Genomic DNA, 25,753 nt, shown 5'->3' with positions numbered 1-25,753 from the left:
AATGATAATGCCCTTTTAGTGTAAGAGCTGTTTGAAAAGACCACTGGATATTTGCCCGTTAGGTGGGATGGAGATTTACATTAGTAAAAAATATACGTTTTATTTAACCCTCATTTAACTAGGCAAGTCAGTTAAGAACAAATTCTTATTTACAATGACGGCCTACACCAGCCATACCTGGACGACGCTGGGCCAATAGTGTGCCGCCCTATGGGACTCCTAATCACAGCCGGATGTGATACAGCCTGGATTCGAACCAGGGACTGTAAGTATGCTAGTAGCAGCTTTTCTGTGTTGGAATGGTGTGGGCATACCCCAACAACAGAATGGTGTGGGCATACCCCAACAACAGAATGGTGTGGGCGCATACCGGTCATTAAAAATATGAATGCGAGTAGACCCCTGACTGGCCAGCTCCTCCTCCTCAGGAGGATGACATCATCCTCTTAGGAAATAGCAAGCATTTTTTAAGCGATTGGTTCCCATTGAGAGTGGCAGGGATCTAATGGTTTTTCTTTGAAAGTTGCCATTTAGGAGTAATTCTTATGGTAAAATTGGTGTTATGACATGTCTCTCCGGGTTTAGGCACTTACCTGTGGTTACTGAGGCTGGCCATGTCTCGGACCGTCTGTGCTGTCTCAGAGGCAAAGTCCAGTGCACCGGCCACCGGCTTGGTCACCGTACCAACCAGACCTTTCCCCAGGCCAGAGAAGAAGCCGCTGACTCCTCCCTCAGTCTTCACCCCCTCCACTGTGGAAGTGATGACGCTGGTCAACCCTCCGATGATACCTGTGAGACACCAGATAAGAACCAGGTGTGACTCCTCACGAACAGCTAAATGGATTCTGAGGGTATTACAGATTAAAAAGGCCTGATAGATCCGCTGGGTTCTATCTAATGTTTGAGTAATGAAATGCAAGTGCCATATTGAAAGTGAAAGAGACTACAGTCAGTGGTATTACTACAGTATTATTAGTAGCACTACAGTATTACTGTAATAGTACATACCATGAGCCAATCCATGAATCCCAGCCACCAGATGCTCTCCGCTGGTGGCGCCATGGTAACGGATGTACTCTCTTTCGTTCTGATGTCGATTGTCCATGGTCTTGCCCAACCCGTCCGACAAAGTCCCTGCAAACTAAGACAGAGAGAGAGAGTCTCTTTGGCCAGTCTTTTTCACACCATATCAGCAAAACCCTTCATTTCAAGCATGCTTTATACGCAGTATTTGGAAATAGTCTTGAATAATGCAGAATCACGTCTATTTATCACTTCTTAGAAAAAGTGTACCTCAAGGCTCAGTTTTGGCCACCCTTCTATATACATACATTATTTAAAAAGGTATTAAAGGTATTAAGATTCAGTTCGACCACATAGTGCTCCCACACGCTATGTAGGGGCCATTAGACCAGTGCAGCCCTCACACTAGGCCTTGCAGTGGAATGATGGATTGGCTCTTATTTGTCCCAGTCAAATACCTTTCAATTCACACAAGCATGATGTCTTTCTCTCTTTCAAACTTATAAAGGATACTAACTCAAGTCGAAGCCATCCAACAAAACCACCTAACTCATACTGTAAATGTTGTCAATTTCTTTCTAGTGATGGGGGAAGAAATCGATACAGTATCACAATATTATATAGATAATGACTCCAAGTATTGAGCATTTTTTGTTGTTAGTTAACGTTAGCTAGCGCTAGTTGGCTGTTCCTGTGCCAAAACTCTGGTATCTCTTTCTATAGCATGCTCTTCATCTTCTTGAGGCAAAACTTTCTCATTTATTCTCTTGTCCTTCTGCCACAGATATAGAGAGCAATATATTCAAAAAAAATCTAAATCACAATAAAATTGCAGTATTGAATCGCAATTAATATAGAATCACAATACATATCATATCGGCACCTAAGTATCATGATAATATCATATTGTGAGGTCCCTGGCAATTCCAAGCCCAATTTCGTTCCTTTTACCGTTTACCAGTGAATCCTGAGATGAGCTGCTGTTGAGTGACCATATTAAAAGTCAAATACGTGTCACATATCCAGAGCTCACAACCTCACTGAGTGAAAAAGTTCTACAGTAGCCCAATGCTGGTTGGCTGGTTCTCATCCTCCACAACTGAACTAGAGAGACAGGGAGGACTGATAGAGAAGAAAACAGATTTTACACAGCGCCTGCCTTATCCATCTGGCCAATATAATCAGCAAGTAATTTGTCTGCTGGAGTGGAGTGCCTACACACCCCCATCTTTCCCCAGCGCTGACCTCTCTCCCCCTCCTCCTATCCCCTCTTCTCCCTTCCACCCAGCAGGTGCCTGCTGGAAGTGGGTTTGTGTTACGGGGGAAGCTCCCCAGAGGAGGCTGGGTTCTGTGTAAACACACCCGGGCCCTCCGCCGCTCTGCAGCCAGCGCCAAGACTGAACTTGGGATGACCTTGCCAAGCAAAGTCCCCGGAGAGTTCATTGGAAGGCCAGCACGAACTCTCTCCTTCTCAATTTTTTTATTTTATTCCCCCTCTTTGTGAAACTAAACCAATGTACGTACCAGACCTGTATCCCCAAGGGGGTGAGGAGTGAGGGGGCGATAAAGATGCTTTCAAGTTTACACCCCCCCCCCCTTCTATGCTGAAGGACACACACAATGTGAAACTGAGGCCCGTCTGGTGTGTTAACGTTGGGTGATCAAGGAAGGGATCTCAGAGATTACATGGAGTGTCAGTCATTAAAGGGGTGAAGGTGCATCAGATGAAACTAAACCCAGCAAGGAACAAGGAAACTATTCAGTGTGGTTTTACATGTGGTGTGTAGGTGACCAGCTGCAACATAACACGCGCACAAACATAAACATGTGCACGCCAATATTTAGTTCCATTTACTATCAATACTTTTGAAGTCTCTCAATTAAACCTGCAATAATGTCCTCAATGTAGGCTAGCTATGTATATGGAAGGTGTCAAATAGGTCTATACAGCAAGAGTTTTTAGTAGAAGGTCTGCTACCCAGGCCAGGGAATGAGTTGAGCAGACCAACCCATAAAAAGGAGAAAAATAACATCCATAAAGAAAGCATAACAACCATCAAGTGGAAATGCAGAAGCAGTTAGGCCAAAGGTTTACGGCTGTAGAGGCCTACATAAACTAAACTCAGCTAAACTCAACAAAAATAAACATCCCTTTTTCAGGACCCTGTCTTCAAAGATAATTAGTAAAAATACAAATAACTTCACAGATCTTCATTGTAAAGGGTTTAAACACTGTTTCCCATGCTTTTTCAATGAACCATAAACAATTAATGAACATTCACCTGTGGAAAGGTCGTTAAGACAGCTTACAGAAGGTAGGCAATTCAGTTATGAAAACGTAGGACACCAAAGAGGCCTTTCTACTGACTCTGAAAAACACCAAAAGAAAGATGCCCAGGGTCCCTGCTCATCTGCGTGAATGTGCCTGAGGCATGCTGCAAGGAGGAATGAGGACTACAGATGTGGTCAAGGCAATAAATTGCAGTGTCCGTACTGTGAGACACCTAAGACAGCGCTACAGGGAGACAGGTCGGACAGCTGATCGTCGTGTAACAACACCTGCACAGGATCAGGTACATTCGAACATCACACCTGCGGGACAGGTACAGGATGGCAATAACAACTGCTCGAGTTACACCAGGAATGCACAATCCCTCCATCAATGCTCAGACTGTCCGCAATAGGCTGAGAGAGGCTGGACTGAGGGCTTGTAGGCCTGTTGTAAGGCAGGTCATCACCAGACATCACCGGAAACAACGTCGCCTTTGGGCACAAACCCACCTTCACTGGACCAGACAGGACTGGCTCTTCACTGACGAGTCTCGGTTTTGTCTCACCAGGGGTGATGGTCGGACTCGCATTTATCGTTGAAGGAATGAGTGTTACACTGAGGCCTGTACTCTGGAGCGGGATCGTTTTGGAGGTGGAGGGTCCGTCATGGTCTGGGGTGGTGTGTCACAGCATCATCGGACTGAGATTGTTGTCATTGCAGGTAATCTCAATGCTGTGCGTTACAAGGAAGACATCCTCCTCCCTCATGTGGTACCCTTCTTGCAGGCTCATCCCGACATGACCCTCCAGCACGACAATGCCACCAGCCATACTGCGCGTTCTGTGCGTGATTTCCTGCGAGACAGGAATGTCAGTGTTACTGCTATGGCCAGCGAAGAGCCCGGATCTCAATCCCATTGAGCACGTCTGGGACCTGTTGGATCAGAGCATGAGGGCTCGGGCCATTCCCCCCAGAAATGTCCAGGAACTTGCAGGTGCCTCACAGCAAGAACTGTCAAATCTGGTGCAGTCCATGAGGAGATACTGCAGTACTTAATGCAGTACTTAATGCAGCTGGTGGCCACACCAGTTACTGACTGTTACTTTTGATTTTGACCCCCCCCTTTGTTCAGGTACACATTATTCAATTTCCGTGAGTCACATGTCTGTGGAACTTGTTCAGTTTCTGTCTCAGTTGTTGAATCTTGTTATGTTCATACAAATATTTACACAGGTTAAGTTTGCTGAAAATAAACCCAAGTGACAGTGAGAGGACGTTTCAAGTGAGAAATTATGAACAATTAGATGACTGGTTTAACATGGTTAAGTGACGAAACTAGTGTTTTGCTTCTTTTTGACACCATACTTCTTGAGCTGATTTAAATGAGTTAATAACAAGCTCATTCATTTCATCAAGACACTTAAATACCATTGGGAGATTCACTTTTTTCCATTGAATACTGTGGCATCGAATTTTTATAAGGCACACATCTTGGCAAGCCATTTTTATTAGAAGTTGGACACCCCTGTGTGTGTGTGTGTGTGTATGTATGTGTGTGGGCATGCCCGTGTGCATAGGGGCTCCTCCTATTTTATTATTGTTCAGCAAACAAAGCGATTGTTCACAATTTGATTGGAAGAAAGAAAAACATGAAAGTAAACTAATGATGACATTTTGTTTTCTTCAGAGAGGGAGGAGTATGTCAAGTCAGTGGAGAAGAAGTCATCCTTCATTTTCAGGAGAGCAAACGTTACAGGACACTGCCTTGACAGTGTTTAGAATCGCAGATACAACGATTTCAACCAGTCAACAGGAGCAGAGCTGCTTTAAACTAGGATTATGGATTAGCCTCAATGGGAAAAGTTGGTGTGCCAGGATCTCACAACCTCAATGTGTGTGTTCCCGAGCATAGGCAGACACAGGGATTCCATTTGCAATAAGCAACAGCAAGTTACAGTTGCAAAGCAGAGCTGAAATCTGGGGCAGGACGTGAGTGGTGTTTGTGGGCCTGGGGCCATGGGCTGGTCAAGAGCTAGGACAAGGGCTGTGTGACCGGGCCTACTGGCTGTCTGATATTCATGACATCAATGCCGCAGCACAAATACGAGTAAATTGCCGTGCAGGGAGAGGGGACAAAGAGAGACAGAGAGAGGGGGAGGGAGGGAATGAGAGAGCACTAGAGCACAGAAAGAGAGAGAGGGGGGAGACAGAAAGAGAGTGAGCTGACTGACATTAAGCTGGCTGACACAGTTTGGCAGGGGGAGTGTGTGGGGCTGCCTGTATCTTCCAGAGGCCTGCTGAGAGCTGGCTGAGGATAGGGGAGAGAGGAGGACTTGGGGCTAAATGGCTGGGTTCTGGACTGACAACGTTCCAAAACCAGAATGGGTCCTTTAGCGTGGAACAGTGCCCCCCAGGACACGTCTCATTGTAATGAAGAGGAACTGATTACTGTTCAGGGACAGAATGGCCAAAGGGTTGGGGCATTACACTGGTCCTTGGAAAGCTACTGATCAAGAAAATAGAACATATACAGACCTGCTGTAAACGTGTCATATCCTCTATGTATTCACTAAGAGTATCCATTAAATATAACAATATTTTAGATGTTTGCTAAGAGTTGGTCAGCCCTAGGGTCAGGTAGTTAGTTATACAACGGTAATGCTCTCTTTCTGTGCTGTTCCATCTCCTTTCCTGGAAGCCACATAACATTTAGTGACACAGCTGATACACGCACTGATCCATCAAAGTAAGCAGAGGCCAATTTTCATGGAAAGTGATAGAAAAGCCTCAGCGCACAGAACCTGTGTGTGTGTGTGTGTGCGTGTCACATCAAGGAGGAGACCTTCGCCTCGCCCCATTTCCACATTGCCTCATTTCAGCTTAGTAGTCTTGAAACTGGGACACCTACTGTAATTTCATAATGCAAAGTTAAACACAATCAACATCAACACAGAGCACAAGTAAACAGGAAGGTAAACCCCAACAACGTTACCTTGGCGGCGGAGTTGGACACTCCGTGTGTGACGTTGCGGATGAGCCCGCCCACATTGCCGTACTTGATAAGCTCAGAGACGCCCTCGGTGACATCATTGAGCAGTCCCATGGGGTTCCCCAGGAAGTCCACCGAACCGAGTATCTGAGCCGCCTGGCTAATCAGCTCCTGAAGAGGAACACATCAATGGGATTGGCTGTGAAGTGCAACAGCAACAAAACCTGATTGGCTGTGAGATGCAGCAGCACCTGATTGGTTACTTCACTGTGACGAAGGCTTGAATGGAAGTTTGAAGTGAAGCATTGACCCATTGCCCAGACACTAGAAAAAGTTTGATTTAAAACAATCAGTGTGGATAATACTTGCAAAGAGCCTCCTCCTCCACAGTCCTGCCAGGATTGTTTTGGGGAGATACATTTTTTTAAATGTTGTCTCACCAAAGCAGTCTCTGTTTAACAGAGAGCTCTACATTTGAGCTACATTTGAGTCATTAAGTAGTAGAACAGATGGTAAACATGGGATTGTTTTTGATATTACAACCGAGCGCACAAGGCAGATCATATTCCAGAAGTATTTGACCCTTTAGCATTCCCACATCATATGGAAGAAGGTGCCCTGAGTGTCATTAGAGCAGAGAGTACAATTATGTGATGGTTTGGCTTTGATTTGATATCATTTCCAGGGAGTAAAATAAGTTCTGTGAATTTCTGGAAGATAAAGCTATACTGTGCCATATTGTTTGCCAATTGAGAACATTGTTGAATGATTGTAGATCTTTATTCCAATATCTGTCAATTAAAAAGAGGCTTGGACGAGGCCTTTACTAGAAGGGAATACATTTCAGAGACGAGACCTCTTTTTCTAAGCAATACCTTGTGAAAGGTATAAAGGCTGATCTTTGTTTCCCAAGGTATCACCAAACGTAATTGTAAGTAGAAAAATAAGGTGCCAGGCAGGTTGTGCTTTTGTTGGATGTCTTGGAATGTGCAGAGACCCTCATCCCCAAGAATGTCTGAAAGTGTGTGCACTCCATTGTCATGCCACAGGGGAAAGTAGATAGGGCCTCCCACCCGGAGACCAGGGTTATGGAAAACAAACAGAAAAGGTGTGTGAAATGATAGGGCCAAATCTGAATTTAGATTGTTTCAGAAGAACATTGGAATAAATTAGGTCTTGTAATCTGTGCGGGTGAAAACATTTTCTTCTATGGGACGCCATGACAAGCAAGCTTCTGGATTTAACCAAGTAGCAAGAGAACGCAGAGCAAGGACCAAGTCTAGGTTTTTTGTCTCTGTAATATGGAGGTGGTGCTATAGGGAGCATTGACCTGAAACTATTCTTTTGAGGAAGGATGTTGATTTGAACAACTGAAATGAATAGGGAGATGTAGTCCGTCTACATACATCTGTTTCTACATCTTTAAATCTTTTGCAACGAGGGATGCATTTGAACACCCAGAGATATGAAATTGTGGACCACTGAGATATTTAAAGGAATAGACGACCATGGTCTATAGTTTAGTGGTAAGAGATATGGCAGAGATATGAAATTGTGGACCACTGGGATATTTAAAGGAATAGACGACCCTGGTCTATAGTTTAGTGGTAATAATGCAGACCCTCAATTCATCTTGTATCCTACAATTTTGCTTAAAAAAAAAAACCTGAAGTTATCTAAAAAGGTGGGAAAGAGACTGAGGAACTTTCTGGAAGAATACTAATGTAATCAGCATATCAGTAATGTTTGGAGCCATAGATTATGATAGGATCATGGCAGACTGATTGGCGTGCTGTCTGGGCTATGGGTTCAACAGATAAGACAAATAACAACAAAGAAATCCCTGGAGAGAACTGAACTTTCCACATTTTGTTACATTACAGCCTTATTGTAAAATGTATTATACTGCCCCCCCCCCATCAATCTATACACAATTCCCCATAATGACAGGTTTTTAGATGTGTGCAAATGTATTAAAAATAAAAACAGAAATATTACTTTACTTAAGCATTCAGACCCTTTACTCAGTACTTTGTTGAAGCACCTTTGGCAGCGATTACAGCCTCGAGTCTTCTTGGGTATGACGCTACAAGTCTGGCACACCTGTATTTGGGGAGTTTCTCCCATTCTTCTCTGCAGATCATCTCAAGCTCTGTCAGGTTGGATGGGGAGCGTTGCTGCACAGATATTTTCAGGTCTCTCCAGAGATGTTTGATCAAGTTCAAGTCCGGGCTCTGGCTGGGTCACTCAAGGACATTCAGAGACTTGTCCCGAAGCGACTCCTGCGTTGTCTTGGCTGTGTGCTTAGGGTCAATGTCCTGTTGGAAGGTGAACCTTTGCCCCAGTCTGAGGTACTGAACGCTCTGGAACAAGTTTTCATCAAGGATCTCTCTGTACTTTGCTACATTCATCTTTCCCTCAACCCTGACTAGTCTCAGTCCCTGCCGCTGTAAAACATCCCCCACAGTGTGAAACTGCCACAACGTTCTTTACGCCAAGGGCGGTGCCAGGTTTCCTCCAGACGTGACGCTTGGCATTCAGGCCAAAGAGTTCAATCTTGGTTTAATCAAACCAGAGAATCTTGTTTCTCATGGGCGGAGAGGCTTTAGGTGCCTTTTGACAAACTCCAAGTGGGATGTCACGTGCCTTTTAATGAGGAGTGGCTTCTGTCTGGCAACTCTACCATAAAGGCCTGATTGGTGGAGTGCTGCAGAAATTGTTGTATATCTGGAAGGTTCTCCCATCTCCACAGAGGAACTCTGGAGCTCTGTCAGAGACCATCTGATTCTTAGTGACCTTCCTGACCAAGGCCCTTCTCCCCCGATTGCTTAATTTGGCCGGGCTTCTAGCTCTAGGAAGAGTCTGGGTGGTTCCAAACTACTTCCATTTAAGAATGATGGAGGCCACTGTGTTCTTGAGGGCTTTCAATGCTACAGACATTTTTTGGTAATTTTCCCCAAATCTGTGCCTTGACACAATCCGGTCTTGGAGCTTTACGGACAATTCCTTCAACCTCATGGCTTGGTTTTTGCTCTGACATGCACTGTCAACTGTAGGATCTTATCTAGACAGGTGTGTGCCTTTCCAAATCATGTCCAATCAATTGAATTTACCACAGTTGTACTCCAATCAAGTTGTAGAAACATCAAGGACGATCAATGGATAAAGGATGCACCTGAGCTCAATTTTAAGTCTCATAGCAAAGGTTCTGAATACTTTTGTAAATGAGGTATCTGTTTTTTTTTTTGTAATAAATTAAAACCTGTTTTTGCTTTGCCATTATGGGGTATTGTGTGTACATTGATGAGGAAAAACATGTATTTAATACATTTTAGAACAAGGCTGTAAAACTTGACGAAATGCGGAAAAGGGAATACTTTCCGAATACGCTGTACTCATAGTTGTATTCATAGTATTTGTTGCTCTGACAGTGTTATGGGCATCTAATGAGTGACAGGCATCCAAGGAAAGGCGTGGGAGGTGGTAAGGTTTTAGGAAGTGATTGTAGGTCACACCCGAGCAGTACAAATTGGAATAAAATGTCTGAAATGTATTATTCATTTCAGTTGGATCTGCAGTAGTGTCCCCATTAGGAAATTTCATTGAAGCTATGTTAGCAAACTGCTCCTTGGTCTTTGGTCCCAAAGTGAGTAAATGAGTTGGTCATGCACCATTTACATAATCATTTTGTCTTGTTCTATGTAGAACATCTGCTTGATGTCGGAGTCTGAGTAACTGGTTGAGGTCTGCCGGGTTAATACGCATCACCAAAATAGAAAGTTACAACAGATTGCCACCTTTAGCTGCTTATTAACATAAATGAATGCTAAAGCCATATGCATCATTTTGGAATATGCCATTACATGTCACCTCCAGTGAAAGTCTGTCTGTTCATTTTCCCCTCACCTCTCTGAAGTGCTTCAGGATGTCGTTGATGATGATCTCCTGCGTCTCGTAAGGGTGGACCCGGGTGAAGGGGTACATGTTGATCACTGCATCCTCAAACCGTATCAGCGGGATACCCAGGGTTCCCTTGAGGGCCTGCAGAGAGCACAGAGCACTTTTAGAACAAGCACAAGGAAATTGTCTGGGTGGATCAACAACATTCTAGGTAAGTGGATAATCATGTACATTTGTTTGTCTTATAATGCCGACCAATTAAGTCAAAGAGAAAACCAACAGGCAAAGGCTGACATATGAATGCAGAAAGCACGCTATGCTTCCCTGTAAGAATATCCTGGTACGGCTCTGTATCATTTCTTTGTACTGAATTTAGTAACCTTTACCTTGAGGTCAGGCGGGAGCTTGTGAGAGGTGAACACACTCAGCTTGACCTGAGGGAGGCTGATCTTCAGGTTCTCAAAGTAGTAGCGCTTGGGAGCTCCCTGGTCATCACTGGCCTTCTCATATAGACTCTCATCCAACCTCTCCAGTTCTGGAACCATAAGACAGACAATGAACACTGACCATCCCAAATACAAGATACACACACACAGCAGACAGACACACCACCTGTTCTTTATAATGGTACTAACTAACAAATTGTCCGATTATAAATCAAAAAACGGTGTTGATCATCATGGTCAACAGGCCTTATACATGTATAATACAATGATGTCTAGAGTCATTTATACACGGTCTGCTTATAAATGAGTATATATAGAATGCCTCTCGTACAGTCCAAAAACCTGTCATGATGTCCGTTCAGGAACCAGGGGTCTACCCACCTGCCTCTGTGTGGCCGTAACCAAAGAAGCTGAGCAGCTTCAGCAGGAGTTTCTCCTCGATGATGACAGTGAAGCGCCTCGCTGTCACCATGAGATGCTGCGCAGAAAACACTGTGTCATGACCTCAGTATTACAACATCTCCTCAGCCTTAACAGTCATTCAGTTTATAAACACTCATGAACTTGCCTCCTTTGTAGACTGTTAGCTAATGCTTACTATATGGCAAACAAACTAGTTTGGATTTGCTAGCAGGTGTAAGTGATTGTTCACATGGGTCGTATTCATTTGGGCACACATTAGAAAAACATACAAATCGAGCATTTCTTATTGGACAAGACTTGGTAGTCGCTCCCTGTTTCAATTTGTTTCCTTCAATTTCCTGCCTGCCTTACCTTGAAGAGGTCGGTGAGAACGAGGTTGCTGGGGACCTTAACAGAGTTGATCTGCAGGGCGGCGCCAGTGTCCACGATGCTGCTCTCACTACTGGAGCCTGGGGAAACACACAGCATCACCGGCTGAGTGGTGCCCAGGAGCTGATTATCCACCTGGTGGAGGAGAGGGAGAAAGAGAGAGGGAGAAAGAGAGCAAAAGATGCAATCAATACATAACTTCAATTCAAACTCCTCAGTTGATAGTTAAAAGGTGCACTAAAGGGGTTAAGAAGGTGAATGGTTTAGGAGGGGTTACCTGGATGTTCTGGATGCTCAGCTCCAGCACCTCGTTGGCAGCGGTGCGAGTGAAGTGGATGTCTATACCCGACAATGTAGTGAACACCAGCTCCTCTGGCAGCTTGTTAACCAGGGAGAGACCCACGCCTTCCTCCAAGTTCACCAACACCTGACCATCAGACAAGACGGACAGGCGGAGAGACAGACAGAATGGTGGTCATGGTAGGTTAGCCTTATGTGACAATCCCTCAAGGATTTAACAACATTTCTCACATGTTATGCAAATGCTTTCAAATTTGACCAATCACTGCACTATTCCTGCATAAAATAATAAAATAATCGCAATATTACCACATAAAATGGTTCAACAAAGCAACAAGTCAACAAACCTTTTCCCTCATCAGTACATTTGACAAATTTGTCAAAAATAGTACAAATTGCAATGCGAAATGTCATTATTGCTACAGCAAAATCAAGCATTTTGTACGGCAATGATCCCAAAAAACTCAGCAAAATCCTTGAGGGACTTAAAGGTAAGCTATGGGTAGGAAGAGGAAATGTATCTTCATACACTTTTAATGGTTAGTAAGTGTACCTCCAGTTCCTGTTCTGGCTTCTTCTTCTGAATGTTGTCTTTGTTCTGGTCCTCCTCTGTGCTCGGGGACGTCCGGTTCATTCGCCGCTGGTTGAAGTCACTGATCTACAGTAGCAACAGCATTACATAAAGCCAATCTCTAATTACCGGCGGACATGGAACCAACATGAAAGTATTGAAACGATACAGTCAACTGATTTGTTTAGCACTTTTTTAGTTACTAAGTGATTCCATATGTGTTACTTCATAGTTTTGATGTCTTCACTATTATTCTATGTAGACAATAGTAAAAATAAAGAAAAATCCTTAAATGAATAGGTGTCCCCAAACCTCTGTCTGGTACTATATATCCAAATACACCCAAAGCTAACCTGCAGCACTCGTGTGGGTCCATCCGGCAGGACTTGGACAGACAGCACCCCAGAGCCAGGCCTCATCTTCTGGTTGATGAACTGCTGCTCTGGGCCCAGCTCCAGCAGGCCTGCAGCCGGCCCCAGCACCACCTCTGCCCCGTCAAACAGCCCCTCCACACCACCGTTCGCCTGAGGGGATCAGAGGTCAACACAGAGGGGCACATTAAATAAAAATGGAGCTATATTCGGATTGGAAACAATGTTTGGTGAGACTTTGTTTTAGATGTCTACATACAGTATTGGCCTAATCTACTAGCTCAGTGTTTCTAAGCTTCGTAGGTAACATTGTCAAAAGTGTCTATGTGCTCTAATCATAAGAACCTTATTCAATAGCATTATGAAGTACCTACCTTTCAACACATTCAGCTGTAAATTAAGTGTTACTTAATCTCTGAAAAATACTATTAAGTGTTTAACAATGCAAGATTAGATACCAAAACTTCATTAATTCTGCAATTATAATCAAATAAGAATTTGATATGGACAGCTAAAATACTTCTAAAATAAAGAGTAACAGCAAAAGTATGTTTGATCAGCAGATAGTGAAGAGGCATTCTGTGGGAACTACCCACCTGTACCACCAGCCGGGGCAGGCCACAGGTCAGCATGCCTGATGAGAAGTGCCAAGTCTGGGTGGTGCTGCGCCGCGGGTCTGGCCTCCTCAGCATCAAGGGCTCATAGCTAGGGGAAAGGGAGAGGACAATGATGTCAGATACAGGTAAATATGTACAGAAAAATAATAATGTAACAGGCAACAATTTCTAAGATTTTACTGAGTTACAGTTCATATAAGGAAATCAGTCAAGTGAAATAAATATGGATTTTACATGACTGGGAATACAGATATGCATCTGTTGGTCACAGAAAAAAAAGGTAGGGGCGTGGATAGGGCTGTGGGGATCACGAAATTGTCAGCCGGTGACAAGCAAATAACAGTCGGTCTTATGGTAATTGACTGTTGATTAACATAAACACGCATAGCCTACAAGCCACTGATGAAGACCTCTGGAACATCTACATTTTAAAAAGTCTAATAAATCCATGTAATATAGCCTACACCATCACAATAAATCCATTATTTACTTTAGACAGGTCTAAAGCAGCATGATATGAAGAAAATGTAGTCTATTACAGAACAGCATACTCCGAGTTGTCCTTATGTCAGGTCCTGATCTGGCTATGCCAAATAGCCATGAGCTACAATAGTTCATTTAGCAGACAAGTTTTGCTTAGAATTCCATGGCATTGTTTTATAGCATGAAGAATACAATTGAGTGTCCTAAAAAAATCCATTCCTTTTGTGGCCAGTGGCCGTTGTGCCCTTCTCCCAGAGTGCTGCATGCTCGGAAGCGTCTCACTCACATGTCTATCCATCATGTGATCGGGCCTTTCTCACAGGCTACAAGTGAAGACAGACACATCGGGGATGCAACTGCACGGGTCCTTATCCAATTCCAAGGTGCATATTGAATATACTGGAAGAACTGTCCACATTACCTTTCATCAGCAAACAAGATGAGTAGGCCTAACGAAAAGCACTAGCCTATGTCAATCTACTATCCCCCATAATAAAAAAGTCCACCTATTTTTTGCAAGAAATAAATATTCCAAACATAGTCTGGGACAGATATGGGATGCAATAGGTCCCAAATTAATACAGCCACTAGCATCTAAAAAACTTTTTACGCAATGTGGCTGACACAACAGATCAGAACGTTTAGATTAAAATGTTGATAAACTATTAGGCTATTTCTTCACATTATAAGCGCAGCAATGCACACATGGCAGTAGGCTATAAGTGCAAAATGTTTCATTAGCGGGAAAACACCATTATCAAAACACGTCATCTACAGTATGCACTTTAATAGCAAATGGATGACGCTTTCCCCGTGGTTCATTTTCATGCCAGCCAGGTAGGCTATACTTCTGTTGTAAAGATAAGCAATGTGCTTAATATTAAGAAATAAATAAATATAGTAGGCCTAGCCTATAGAAAGCTGATGGGATCCTCCTCTATATGCATAGCCTATAGAAATGTTGTGCAACATGAGCTCATGGGCTCTCATGAAGTGTTTGATCAGATTTCCGATTACATTTGCATTGATGTCAGAGTGATTAGAGGGACAATAGAGTGCTGAGTACCAGGCAGTTATCACGTTTGGTAGACTATTAATGACCAGCAGGAGCATCAGCACTTGGAAAAGCCTATTTACTGTGACTAAACAGTCATGTGGAATTTGACTGCCTTCATGACTCGTGACCGCCAGTGTGGCGGTAATACGGTTACCCTAACAGGCCTAGGCGTGTATCAGAAAACCAATCATTATCTGGTGTAACCACCATTTGCCTCATGCAGCGCAACACATCTCCTTCGCATAGAGTTGATCAGGCTGTTGATTATGGCCTGTGTTGTCCCACTCTTCAATGGCTGTGCGAAGTTGCTGGATATTGGCGGGACCTGGAACACAATGTCGTACACATCGATCCGGAGAATCCCAAACGTGCTCAATGGGTGACATGTCTGGTGAACATGCAGGCCATGGAAGAACTGGGACATTTTCAGCTTCCAGGAATTGTGTGCAGATGCATGCGACATGGGGCAGTGCATTATCATGCTGAAACACGAGGTGATGACGACAGATGAATGGCACGACAATGGGCCTCAGGATGTCTTCACGGTATCTCTGTGCATTCAAACTGCCAAAAATAAAATACAATTGTGTTCGTTGTCCGTAACTTATGCCTGCCCATACCATAACCCAATCGCCACCATGTGGCACTCTGTTCACAACGTTAACATCAGCAAACCGCTCGCCCACACAACGCCATGCACGTGGTCTGCAGTTGAGGCCATTTGGACATACTGCCAAATTCTTTAAAACAACGTTGGCGGCGGCTTATGGTAGAGAAATTAACATTAAATTCTCTGGCAACAGCTCCAGTGGACATTCCTGCAGTCAGCATGCCAATTGCACGTTCCTTCAAAACTTGAGATATCTGTGGCATTGTGTTGTGTGACAAAACTGCACATTTTAGAGTGGCACACCTGTGTAATGGTCATGCTGTTTAATCAGCTTCTTGATATGCCACACCTGTCAGGTGGATGGATTGTCTTGGCAAAGGAGAAATGCTCAGGGATGTAAACTAGGGATGCACAATATATCGGTAAGCATGTCGGAATCGGACGATATTAGCTAAAAATGCCAACGTCGGCATTGGCCCAATGTCTAGTTTAACGCCGATGTGCAAAACCAATGTCAAAGCTGACGTCCATACCTACATAACGTAGGTAGATGACGTGCATACCTATATAAACGTAGGTAGATGACGTGCCATACCTATATAAATGTAGGTAGATGACGTGCCATACCTATATAAACGTAGATAGATGACGTGCCATACCTATATAAACGTAGGTAGATGACGTGCCATACCTATATAAACGTAGGTAGATGACGTGCCATACCTATATAAACGTAGGTAGATGACGTCCATACCTATATAACGTAGGTAGATGACGTCCATACCTATATAAACTAGGTAGATGACGTCCATACCTATATAAACGTAGGTAGATGACGTGCATACCTATATAATGTAGGTAGATGACGTGCATACCTATATAAACGTAGGTAGATGACGTGCATACCTATATAAACGTAGGTATATGACGTGCATACCTATATAAACGTAGGTAGATGACGTGCATACCTATATAAACGTAGGTAGATGACGTGCATACCTATATAAACGTAGGTAGATGACGTGCATTCCTATATAAACGTAGGTAGATGACGTGCATACCTATATAAACATAGGTAGATGACGTGCATACCTATATAAACGTAGGTAGATGACGTAATGACGCCACGAAAAATACAGCGCTACACAGAACAAAAGCAGAAAAATACTAAGTGCACACTTCCAACAACTAAACAAGTTCAAGTCGGGCAGTCATTTGAAAAGGTTTGAACATTTCAGCGAGACAACTCAAAGGTGAAATCCATTAACGCCAAGATAATGGCATTCATTGCCCTTGACAATCAACCGTTCTCTGTCGTGGATGATGTTGGCTTTCGCTGACTGGTCGAGCACCTTGAGCTCAGATGTTGCCCTACCGGAATTACACAGTATTGTTGAAATGCACATCCATGAGCTACTTGCTATGGGCGTCCCTGCTATTTGCTTCACAACTGCAATTTGGACCAGCGATGTCAGCCCCATGAGCATGCTGAGTCAAGGAAAATATCGGTATCGGGCAAAAATGTAATATCGGTGCATCCCTAATGTAAACACGTGTGCACAAAATTTGAGAGACATAAGCCTTTTGTGTGTATGGAACATTTCTGGGATCTTTCATTTCAGCTCACACCTTACATGCTGTTGCATTTATACTGTATATTTTGTATTAGTATTTTTTTATTATTATTTTTTGAATTTTACCCCTTTTTCTCCCCAATTTCGTGGTATCCAATTGTTGGTAGCTACTATCTTGCCTCATCACTACAACTCCTGTACGGGCTCGGGAGAGACGAAGGTTGAAGGTCATGCGTCCTCCGATACACAACCAAGCAACACTGCTTCTTAACACAGCGCGCATCCAACCCGGAAGCCAGCCGCAACAACGTGTCAGAGGAAACACCGTGCACCTGGCAACCTTGGTTAGCGTGCACTGCGCCCGTCCCGCCACAGGAGTCGCTGGTGCGCGATAAGTCAAGGACAAGGACAAGGATATCCCTACCGGCCAAACCCTCCCTAACCCGGACGACGCTAGGACAATTGTGCGTCGCCCCACGGACCTCCCGGTCGTGGCCGGTTACGACAGAGCCTGGGCACGAACCCAGAGTCTCTGGTGGCACCGCCCTTAACCACTGCGTCACCTGGGAGGCCCTGTATTTGTATTTTTGTTCAGTGTAGATACAAGCATATACTATAAAGATGAAACCCCAGATAAGAATATTTTTGAGTCAGGGAAGCAGTGACTGACTGATTGTCGGTGACTGCTGCCAACCCCGCGATGTCCAGCACCAGGGAGGAGTCCAGGGGGCGTGGCTGAGCAGGCTTGCTCTGTGGAGGGGAGGAGCCTTCGTGACATAGCATTCCTGTTCCCGTCATCCGCCACAGCTGGGAACGCTTCCCCGGCTCCTGAGATAACAGGAACAAGTTTGGAATATTGTTATTTTGGAGTTGGAAAATTAGTCTGTAAACTGTCTTAAAGCCTTTTTATTCATGGATTTCAAGTGATCACTTCACTACTGAAAGTTCTATGAAACCCAATGGAGAGTTCTGTCCCAGTCATACAAAATGGGTGAAGTAGCTGACATTTGACGCATAAACACTGCTACGTTTTAAGGTGTATTTGCTATAATGGTTGCACCTTTTTCTTGAGGACGACTCTCTGGGTCTTGGTCTCCACATCCAGCACCAGTTCAGCACCTGCCACCACCCGTTTTTTCCCCACCGGCCTCTTCCCTGCATCCCTGTAGAAACACAACAACATGAGTCAGCATTTATGTCTGGGTTCATTAGTGCATACCGTAGCAGAACACTGTACAACCAAAAACATGCAATTTTTATTGGACAAGTCCAAGTAGTCCCTTCCTGTTTGTCTGTTTTTGTCCGTTTGGTACCAAATGAACCTGACCCTGGTTCTGAACTATGCCTGTCCAACCGCCGTCTCTCTCATACTCACTGAGAAAAAGTGTATGTTGCAGCGATGTAGATGAAGTTCTCGTAGTAGAGTTTGTTGTATTCCCGGAAGAAGTTCATATCAGCGGTGACCTCGGACGAGCCGGCACCCTTCACGATGAGGGTGAGGTAGGGGGGCAGGGTGGGCTCGTCACAAGCAAAGTCCAGCACTGATCCCGCCTTCACCTCCGTGTGAAGCCGGATGTCTGCCACCCCGTGCTGCCAGAACTGGATGGGCACCTGCAGTAAACAAACTCAGTTTGAGACTTAGAATCTCAATAAGATTATGGGTGCCATTTTGGCACACAAAATTCACCAATAACAGCATGTCAGTTACAATGCAAACTCCAATGTTTTATTTGATTTAGGGCTCCAACATGATTAGTTTCCCAATCTCTGTATGTACATCTATGGCGCTGAGAGAATCTGTGATATGAGAGTTCACCCCTGTAGACATCTCCAATACTGTACCTCTGAGATGTTGTCGATGCGGAACGGCGGTGGTAGTTGGTCGGTGTCGCTGAAGCAGATCTGATAGGTGGCTCCCTTCAGTGTGATCTCAGCTCGCAGGAAGAAACAGTTGCCCAGTGTGTCTCTGTCATGGAAACAACACAATACAGCACAACTACAGTAGAGGCATTTTCTGTAATACTTAACCATTATAATGAGTTGGGTATGGCATTATAAAAAGTTGTCTCTCTCTGTGGTCTTACACCTGAGTGTCAGGAGTAAGTGTTTAATCATTTATGAATATTAAAAGTGCACTGTGCAGAAAATTCGCTGCGCCATTTCCTGGTTGCTAAAATTATGTGACAAAACAAACAAGTAGTGTAAAGAGTCATTATACAATCTAAACTAGGGATGCATGATACCAAATCGGTAAGTATATCTGAATCGGACGGTATTAGCTAAAAATGCCAACATCAACCCATTGTCTAGTTTAACACCGTTGTGCAAAACCGATGTCAAAGCTGACGTACATACCTACATAACGTAGGTAGATGACGTGCATACCTATATAAACCGTAGGTAGATGACGTACATACCTACATAACGTAGGTAGATGACATACATACCTATATAACGTAGGTAGATGACGTACATACCTACATAACGTAGGTAGATGACGTACATACCTACATAACGTAGGTAGATGACGTACATACCTACATAACGTAGGTAGATGAAAAATACAGCGCTACACAGCATTTCTAACCTAGCCCACAATGTCTGCTGTGTGGATCGAACAGTCAACAAGCCAAGGAGTCATTTGAAAGAGTAAGAATATTTCAGTGAGACAACTCAAAAGGCGAAATCCATTAACTCCAAGATGATGGAATTCATTGCCCTTGACAACCGTTCTCTGTCGTGGATGATGTTGGCTTTCGCCGACTGGTCGAGCACCGGTACACACTACCAAGAAGACACTATTTTTCAGATGTTGCCCTACCAGAGTTACACAGTATTGTTGAAACTCACATTAATGAGCTACTTGCTGTGGGCATCACTGCTATTAGCTTCACGACTGACATTTGGACCAGCGATGTCAGCCCCATGAGCATTATGATTCTGACAGCACAGTGGGTCCACAAGGATTTTGTACTGAGGAAAGCCGTATTGCATGGTTCTCATACCGCTGCTGCCATTTCAATGGCATTTGAGAACATGTTTGAAACATGAACATTCCCAGCTCAATTTAAACAACTGACTTGAGAAATAAGCTCATCAGCTGCGTCTGCAGCAGACGTGATATCCTCTGCCATGGCACTGAAACGCCTGCTCAACAAAACTGCTGACTCATACCGTCGGGTCAACTCGGAAAAGTACTCTAGAGGTAGTGAACAAGCGATTCGGTGGCATTCTCTCTGAGCCTCTTTAGGGTGTCGCCACCATGCTCGATGCTAGGTACAAGGACCGCTACTTCGATGCAGACAAGAAACAGGGTTTACGTGAAATGTTACAGACCCAGCTGGACAAGATGGAAACGGACACAGTGACAGTGCGCACTGAGGAAGAAGCCACGGACAGACAGAGCTGAAACTTCACTGCTTGACATGCATGATGAAATCCTGGTTGAGAATGAACAAATGAACAACGAAACAGCACAGAAAGAAAGTGAAAGAAATAGGTTTTGATTGTTTTACTGGTAAATGGGGACATACGTAAATGGCAACAACATAACTTTTTGGTCAGTGTGTGTTACAACTATTTAACTGTACTAGAATGCTTAAAATGCCTCTAACATTTTTAATATTAGTTATTGGAATCAGGTATTTTGGCAAGGAAAATATCAGATATCAGTATCAAAAATGTCATATCGCTGCATCCCTAATCTAAACCACTGTACCAAAAATATTGTAATATTAAGTTACATATTGCATTTTAAAGCCTTTGGAGCAGCTATGGTGCCAGGGATTTGTTCTTACTGTATTTTCACAATGAGCACTATTTTGTATGCATGACAGTATAGCCGTTTTCTCAGATAGTCCTATAGTCTTTTACCTCATGTTGACATGGAAGGACTTGGGCTTGTTGACCTCGAAGCCTCCGGACCAGGTGCAGTTTTGGGTGTCCATGAGGCGCACACACAGAAGCTGGTCGTAGTCATTCCTGGGCCAGTGGAAGACCACACTGGAACCCGGCAGGGTGGAGATGTAGCCCTCTGGGTTCACTGTTCCCTGGAGTCATACAACAACAAGGGTTGTTGACATGGTCCTTATCATGAAGCATTGCTGCTGTATGACGAGCTCCAATAAAGATCATGTTTGAGTCCTAAAACAGCGGACATCTGCTTTCTTTTCATTGCTTTGTTTTGTCCCTTTGGATGTGTCTAATTCCTGTCTTTGCACTGTCAGTCACTCACCTTGCCCCTGGCAAACTCCCTCTGGGAGAAGGCCAGTTTGTGGGTGGAGCGGTTGTCCAGCAGGTACCGAGGGGCAAAGGTCACGATGTGGGTGTCTCTGTAGCGGCCCTTGCCTTTACGAACATTGATGCCTGCGTGAAAACACAAAACAGCATATTTCAGGGCTGCGACAGACTATATAATAGAAAAGGGCAACAAATGGACACCGATGCCCAAGGCTAACCATTAGTGAGGTGTTGTTGTTAGGCTACTTGCGGTTGTTGTTAGCCTACTTGCGGTTGTTGTTAGGCTACTTGCGGTTGTTGTTAGGCTACTTGCGGTTGTTGTTAGGCTACTTGCGGTTGTTGTTAGGCTACTTGCGGTTGTTGTTAGGCTACTTGCCTATGTTGTAGATGAGTCCAGGTCTATTCCCATGCTGGATGACCTTCACCGCCCTCACTCCACTCCCACCATCCAGGGAAAAGCCCTGGCACCAACCGGGAACCCCGTCCGGATGGATCCCTTTCCCTATCCGCATAGTGCACCTGAGAAAAATGGAGACATAAGAGAACCGGAATTGTGGAAGCTCAACTTAGTTTTTTTAGGATGTGAATTAATACATAGTAAATTAGCTAATTAGTTAACTTTTAGCTAACTAGTTTATAGTTTGATTTCTAGCTGCTAATGTGTTGTCTATCAATATATAGCCTACCATCCTTCTGCAATGTCTCTCGACAGACAGAAACGTTTACACAGAAATGCCCATTATGGATAGAACTCGCAGTGCAGCCACTGGAGAGGATCTCCCCCTTGAGAAAACTAGATCTACTTTATATATATATTTTCCGCTACACTGTGCAGTAACCTGTTTTCCTCACCGCAAAGGCAAAGTGCTTTTAGAGTTTTGATATCACCGCTACTGAAATAATTGTATATTGAACATTTGTTCAAATTATGGTTTTACGGAAGTATTACTAAACTGTGCAACACTGCTCCTTTTATACATGTGAACAATAAAAGGGATAGTGTCTAGAATCAGAAGTGGAACCAGGCCCTACAGCACACTCACATGGCTGGCTGCTCCTTGTCAGTGTAACAGAAGAGCAAGGGGCTGAGACTCCTGGCTAACTCGTGCTCCTCAAACTGACCGCCTGCATCCGTCTTCCCATTGTCCTGACGGAAGATCAACGGCAGACCTGAGGGGATGAAAACAGTCAGAACCGTCAAAAGGTCAATACTTATTTTAATTCTATTCACTGTGTGTGTGTGTGTGTGTATGTGTGTGTTCTGTATATGAGGGATAGAGTAAGCACCGGTCTTGTTGATGAGCCAGTAGGGTGCTGAGATGAGGATCTTGAGCGCCCCCTGTGCCCGCAGGATGATGCGTATGGTGAGACAGAGCAGGCGCTTGTTGGCATCATACAGCCGCATGCGCACCACATAGTTCTGGGTACCAGGGGGAATCAGCAGCTCCTTACACACAGAGAAGTTCTCTAGCAGCACCCCTAGTGGGAGGAAGAGGGGGGCACAGACATGGTCAGGGTGAAAAAGTGTGGACTCGGCTGTATAGTTCAATAAATAAGTCTAATGTGTGATTTCAGGCTGTAGGCAATAAAATATAAAAAGTCAACAAGGGGGTGAATGCTTTTCAAGGCACTACACATACTAGATACATACTAGATACTCTTGACTTTTTTTAACCCCTTTTTCTCCCCAATTTCTTGGTATCCAATTGTTTTTTAGTAGCTACTATCTTGTCTCATCGCTACAACTCCCGTACGGGCTCGGGAGAGACGAAGGTTGAAAGTCATGCGTCCTCCGATACACAACCCAACCCGCACTGCTTCTTAACACAGCGCGCATCCAACCCGGAAGCCAGCTGCACCAATGTGTCGGAGGCTACACCGTGCATCTGGCAACCTTGGTTAGCACGCACTGCGCCCGGCTCGCCACAGGAGTCGCTGGTGCACGATGAGACAAGGATTTCCCTACCGGCCAAACCCTCTCTAACCCGGACGACGCTAGGCCAATTGTGCGTCGCCCCACAGACCTCACGGTCGCGGCCGGTTACGACAGAGCCTGGCCACGAACCCAGAGTCTCTGGTGGCGCAGCTGGCACTGCAGTACAGCGCCCTTAACCACTGCGCCACCCGGGAGGCCCTCCCCTTGACTTTTTCCACATTTTGTTACAGCCTTTTTCTAAAATGGATTAAACAAATCCTCATCAAGACTCTTCCTAGAGCTGGCCGCCCAGCCAAACTGAGCAATCAGGGGAGACCAAGGTGGTGACCAAGAACCTGATGGTCACAGACAGGGCTCTAGAGTTCCTCTGTGGAGATGGGAGAACCTTACAGAAGGCCAACCATCTCTGCTGCACTCCACCAATCAGGCCTTTATAGTAGAGTGGCCAGATGGAAGCCAAAAGGCACCTAAAGACTCTCAGACCATGAGAAACAAGATTCTCTGGTCTGATGAAACCAAGATTGAACTCTTTGGCCTGAATACCATGCGTCACATCTGGAGAAAACCTGGCACCACCCCTATGGCGAAGCATGGTGGTGGCAGCACCATGCTGTGGATATGTTTTTCAGCGGCAGGGCTTGGGAGACTAGTCAGGATTGAGGGAAAGATGAACAGAGCAAAGTACAGAGAGACCCTTGATGAAAACCTGCTCCAGAGCGCTCAGGACCACAGACTGGGGCGACGGTTCACCTTCCAACAGGACAACGACCCTAAGCACACAGCCAAGACAACGCAGAAGTGGCTTCGGGACAAATCTCAATGTCCTTGAGTCGCCCAGCTAGAGACTAGACTTGAACTCAATCAAATATCTCTGGAGAGACCTGAAAATAGCTGTGCAGTGACACTCCCATCCAAGCTGACAGAGCTTGAGAGGATCTGCAGAGAAGAACGGGAGAAACTCCCCAAATACAGGAGTGCCAAGATTGTTGCGTCTGATTGTAGGGTCTGAATACTTATGTAAATGTACTATTTCCGTTCTAAATTTGCAAAAAAAAAAAAAAACGTGTTTTTTGCTTTGTCATTATGGAGTATTGTGCATAGATTGATGAGGGGAAAAAACTATTGAATCAATTTTAGAATAAGGCTGTAACGTAACAAAATATGGAAAAGGTCAGGGGTCTGAAAACATTCAGAATGCACTGTATATTATCATTACATCAATTGTGCATTTCTACTATGGGGTTTTTACACCAGTCCTTGGTGTTTTACACCCGTGTTTCCGCCTCTGAGGCTTGGCCCACAAAAAGTCCAGGACCATGGCCCTCGTATACCTAGATTACATGGCTATGATATAGCATTATTTCCAGGTCATGAACATTGAGATTCTTAATAGGTGGAGAAGTGATTAGATGAGAATGGCAGCGGTGGGACTCTGACCTAGCTCCATGTTCTGGGAGGTGTCTGCAGCATGCAGCACAGCCTCCTTGCCCGGCTTCAGGGAGCCCTTGATGGACGTGCCCTTGATGTAGTAGTTGAGGTCGCAGGGCAGCAGGTTGGCCAGCACCAGCGTGGGCAGCAGGTAGATGGTGTGGCCTGGCTGCCAGTAGATCTGCTTGGAGCTGCCGGAACCCGATACGGTCTTGGCAGGCTGCTGGTCCGGGTAGTTCTCTTTCTTGATCACCACGCAGAACCTAGAGAAGAGGAGAGAAGAGGCGAGATGGGAGAGGAAGAGAGTAATTGAGAAGGTATCCCATGTAAGAAAATAAACAATGTTCTACATTTAGCCTGAGGGCTGATATGCCAATAGCATCCGCGTGTGGCTTAAACAAGTAGTGTAAACTTGGGAGACAAATTCTATCAACACCAGGGTGGGGTTAGACTAGAAATAAATACATGATTGGCTGGATTTATTTCTGGACTGAGCCGACTCAGACTGTGTGTACTGAACTGGAATTTTACCTGAAGCTCCGTTTGAGGTGGTCCTCAAAGTCGGCCGACTGGCACTCCCTCTTGCTGCTCTTGACCTCGCCGGGTCTCTCCACGCTGGTCCAATGGATGGGCACCTTGCAGAAGAACAGGCCCAGGCCTTTGGGCCGCGCCTGCAACCGCCACGACGTCAGGTGGAGGGGCACCGCCAGGGCCTCGCCGGGCAGGATGGGCGGCAGCACCACAGGCTCTGAACAAACAGTTTGAGATACTTATATTCCTTCTTTAACCAATAAATAGTCTAATCTTCATGTCAATTCTTTTCACTGTTCAGTGTTGTTTTTGCATGGGAACTGTTGAGTATGTCCCAGTGTGAGGGTGAACCATGATATATCATTGGGGTGACTCACTGTCTGGTGCTGAGGGGCTGTCCAGCCGCACCTCCATGGGGACTTCCAGGCGGTTCTTGACCATGAGGGCTGAACGGACTGTGATCACCTTCCGGGCACTACCCTCCATGGTGATAGAGAAGACCACGCGCACCGGCGGCAGAGCTGAGAACTACAACCACAGACATATCAGAGCCTAGACCCACAGACATATCAGAGCCTAGACCCACAGACATATCAGAGCCTAGACCCACAGAC

At 44.8% G+C, this 25,753-nt stretch overlaps 1 protein-coding gene across 3 annotated transcripts in view; it reads right to left on the bottom strand.

Annotated features, from left to right (window-relative positions):
- Positions 1 to 25,753, bottom strand: part of LOC139368700 (vacuolar protein sorting 13 homolog D) — a 63,505-nt gene that overhangs the window by 9,641 nt on the left and 28,111 nt on the right. For all 3 annotated transcript variants that reach the window (XM_071107957.1, XM_071107959.1, XM_071107958.1), the window contains 23 exons: positions 25,517 to 25,667; positions 25,140 to 25,356; positions 24,618 to 24,871; positions 22,532 to 22,723; positions 22,288 to 22,414; positions 21,621 to 21,763; positions 21,240 to 21,370; positions 20,879 to 21,054; positions 18,848 to 18,971; positions 18,381 to 18,616; positions 18,066 to 18,168; positions 17,676 to 17,833; positions 13,261 to 13,369; positions 12,647 to 12,817; positions 12,276 to 12,380; positions 11,700 to 11,849; positions 11,405 to 11,557; positions 11,012 to 11,108; positions 10,571 to 10,719; positions 10,191 to 10,325; positions 6,288 to 6,455; positions 1,009 to 1,141; positions 594 to 789 (listed from right to left, as the gene is read on the bottom strand). In XM_071107957.1, the coding sequence (XP_070964058.1) occupies positions 594 to 789; positions 1,009 to 1,141; positions 6,288 to 6,455; positions 10,191 to 10,325; positions 10,571 to 10,719; positions 11,012 to 11,108; positions 11,405 to 11,557; positions 11,700 to 11,849; positions 12,276 to 12,380; positions 12,647 to 12,817; positions 13,261 to 13,369; positions 17,676 to 17,833; positions 18,066 to 18,168; positions 18,381 to 18,616; positions 18,848 to 18,971; positions 20,879 to 21,054; positions 21,240 to 21,370; positions 21,621 to 21,763; positions 22,288 to 22,414; positions 22,532 to 22,723; positions 24,618 to 24,871; positions 25,140 to 25,356; positions 25,517 to 25,667 (3,578 nt within the window). The remainder of the gene's footprint in view (positions 1 to 593; positions 790 to 1,008; positions 1,142 to 6,287; positions 6,456 to 10,190; positions 10,326 to 10,570; positions 10,720 to 11,011; positions 11,109 to 11,404; positions 11,558 to 11,699; positions 11,850 to 12,275; positions 12,381 to 12,646; positions 12,818 to 13,260; positions 13,370 to 17,675; positions 17,834 to 18,065; positions 18,169 to 18,380; positions 18,617 to 18,847; positions 18,972 to 20,878; positions 21,055 to 21,239; positions 21,371 to 21,620; positions 21,764 to 22,287; positions 22,415 to 22,531; positions 22,724 to 24,617; positions 24,872 to 25,139; positions 25,357 to 25,516; positions 25,668 to 25,753) is intronic.

Source organism: Oncorhynchus clarkii, chromosome 16, assembly GCF_045791955.1.
Source record: "Oncorhynchus clarkii lewisi isolate Uvic-CL-2024 chromosome 16, UVic_Ocla_1.0, whole genome shotgun sequence".
Taxonomy (NCBI): domain Eukaryota; kingdom Metazoa; phylum Chordata; class Actinopteri; order Salmoniformes; family Salmonidae; genus Oncorhynchus; species Oncorhynchus clarkii.
Note: the sequence above shows the minus strand (reverse complement) of the source record. Positions and strands in the feature narration are given on the sequence as shown.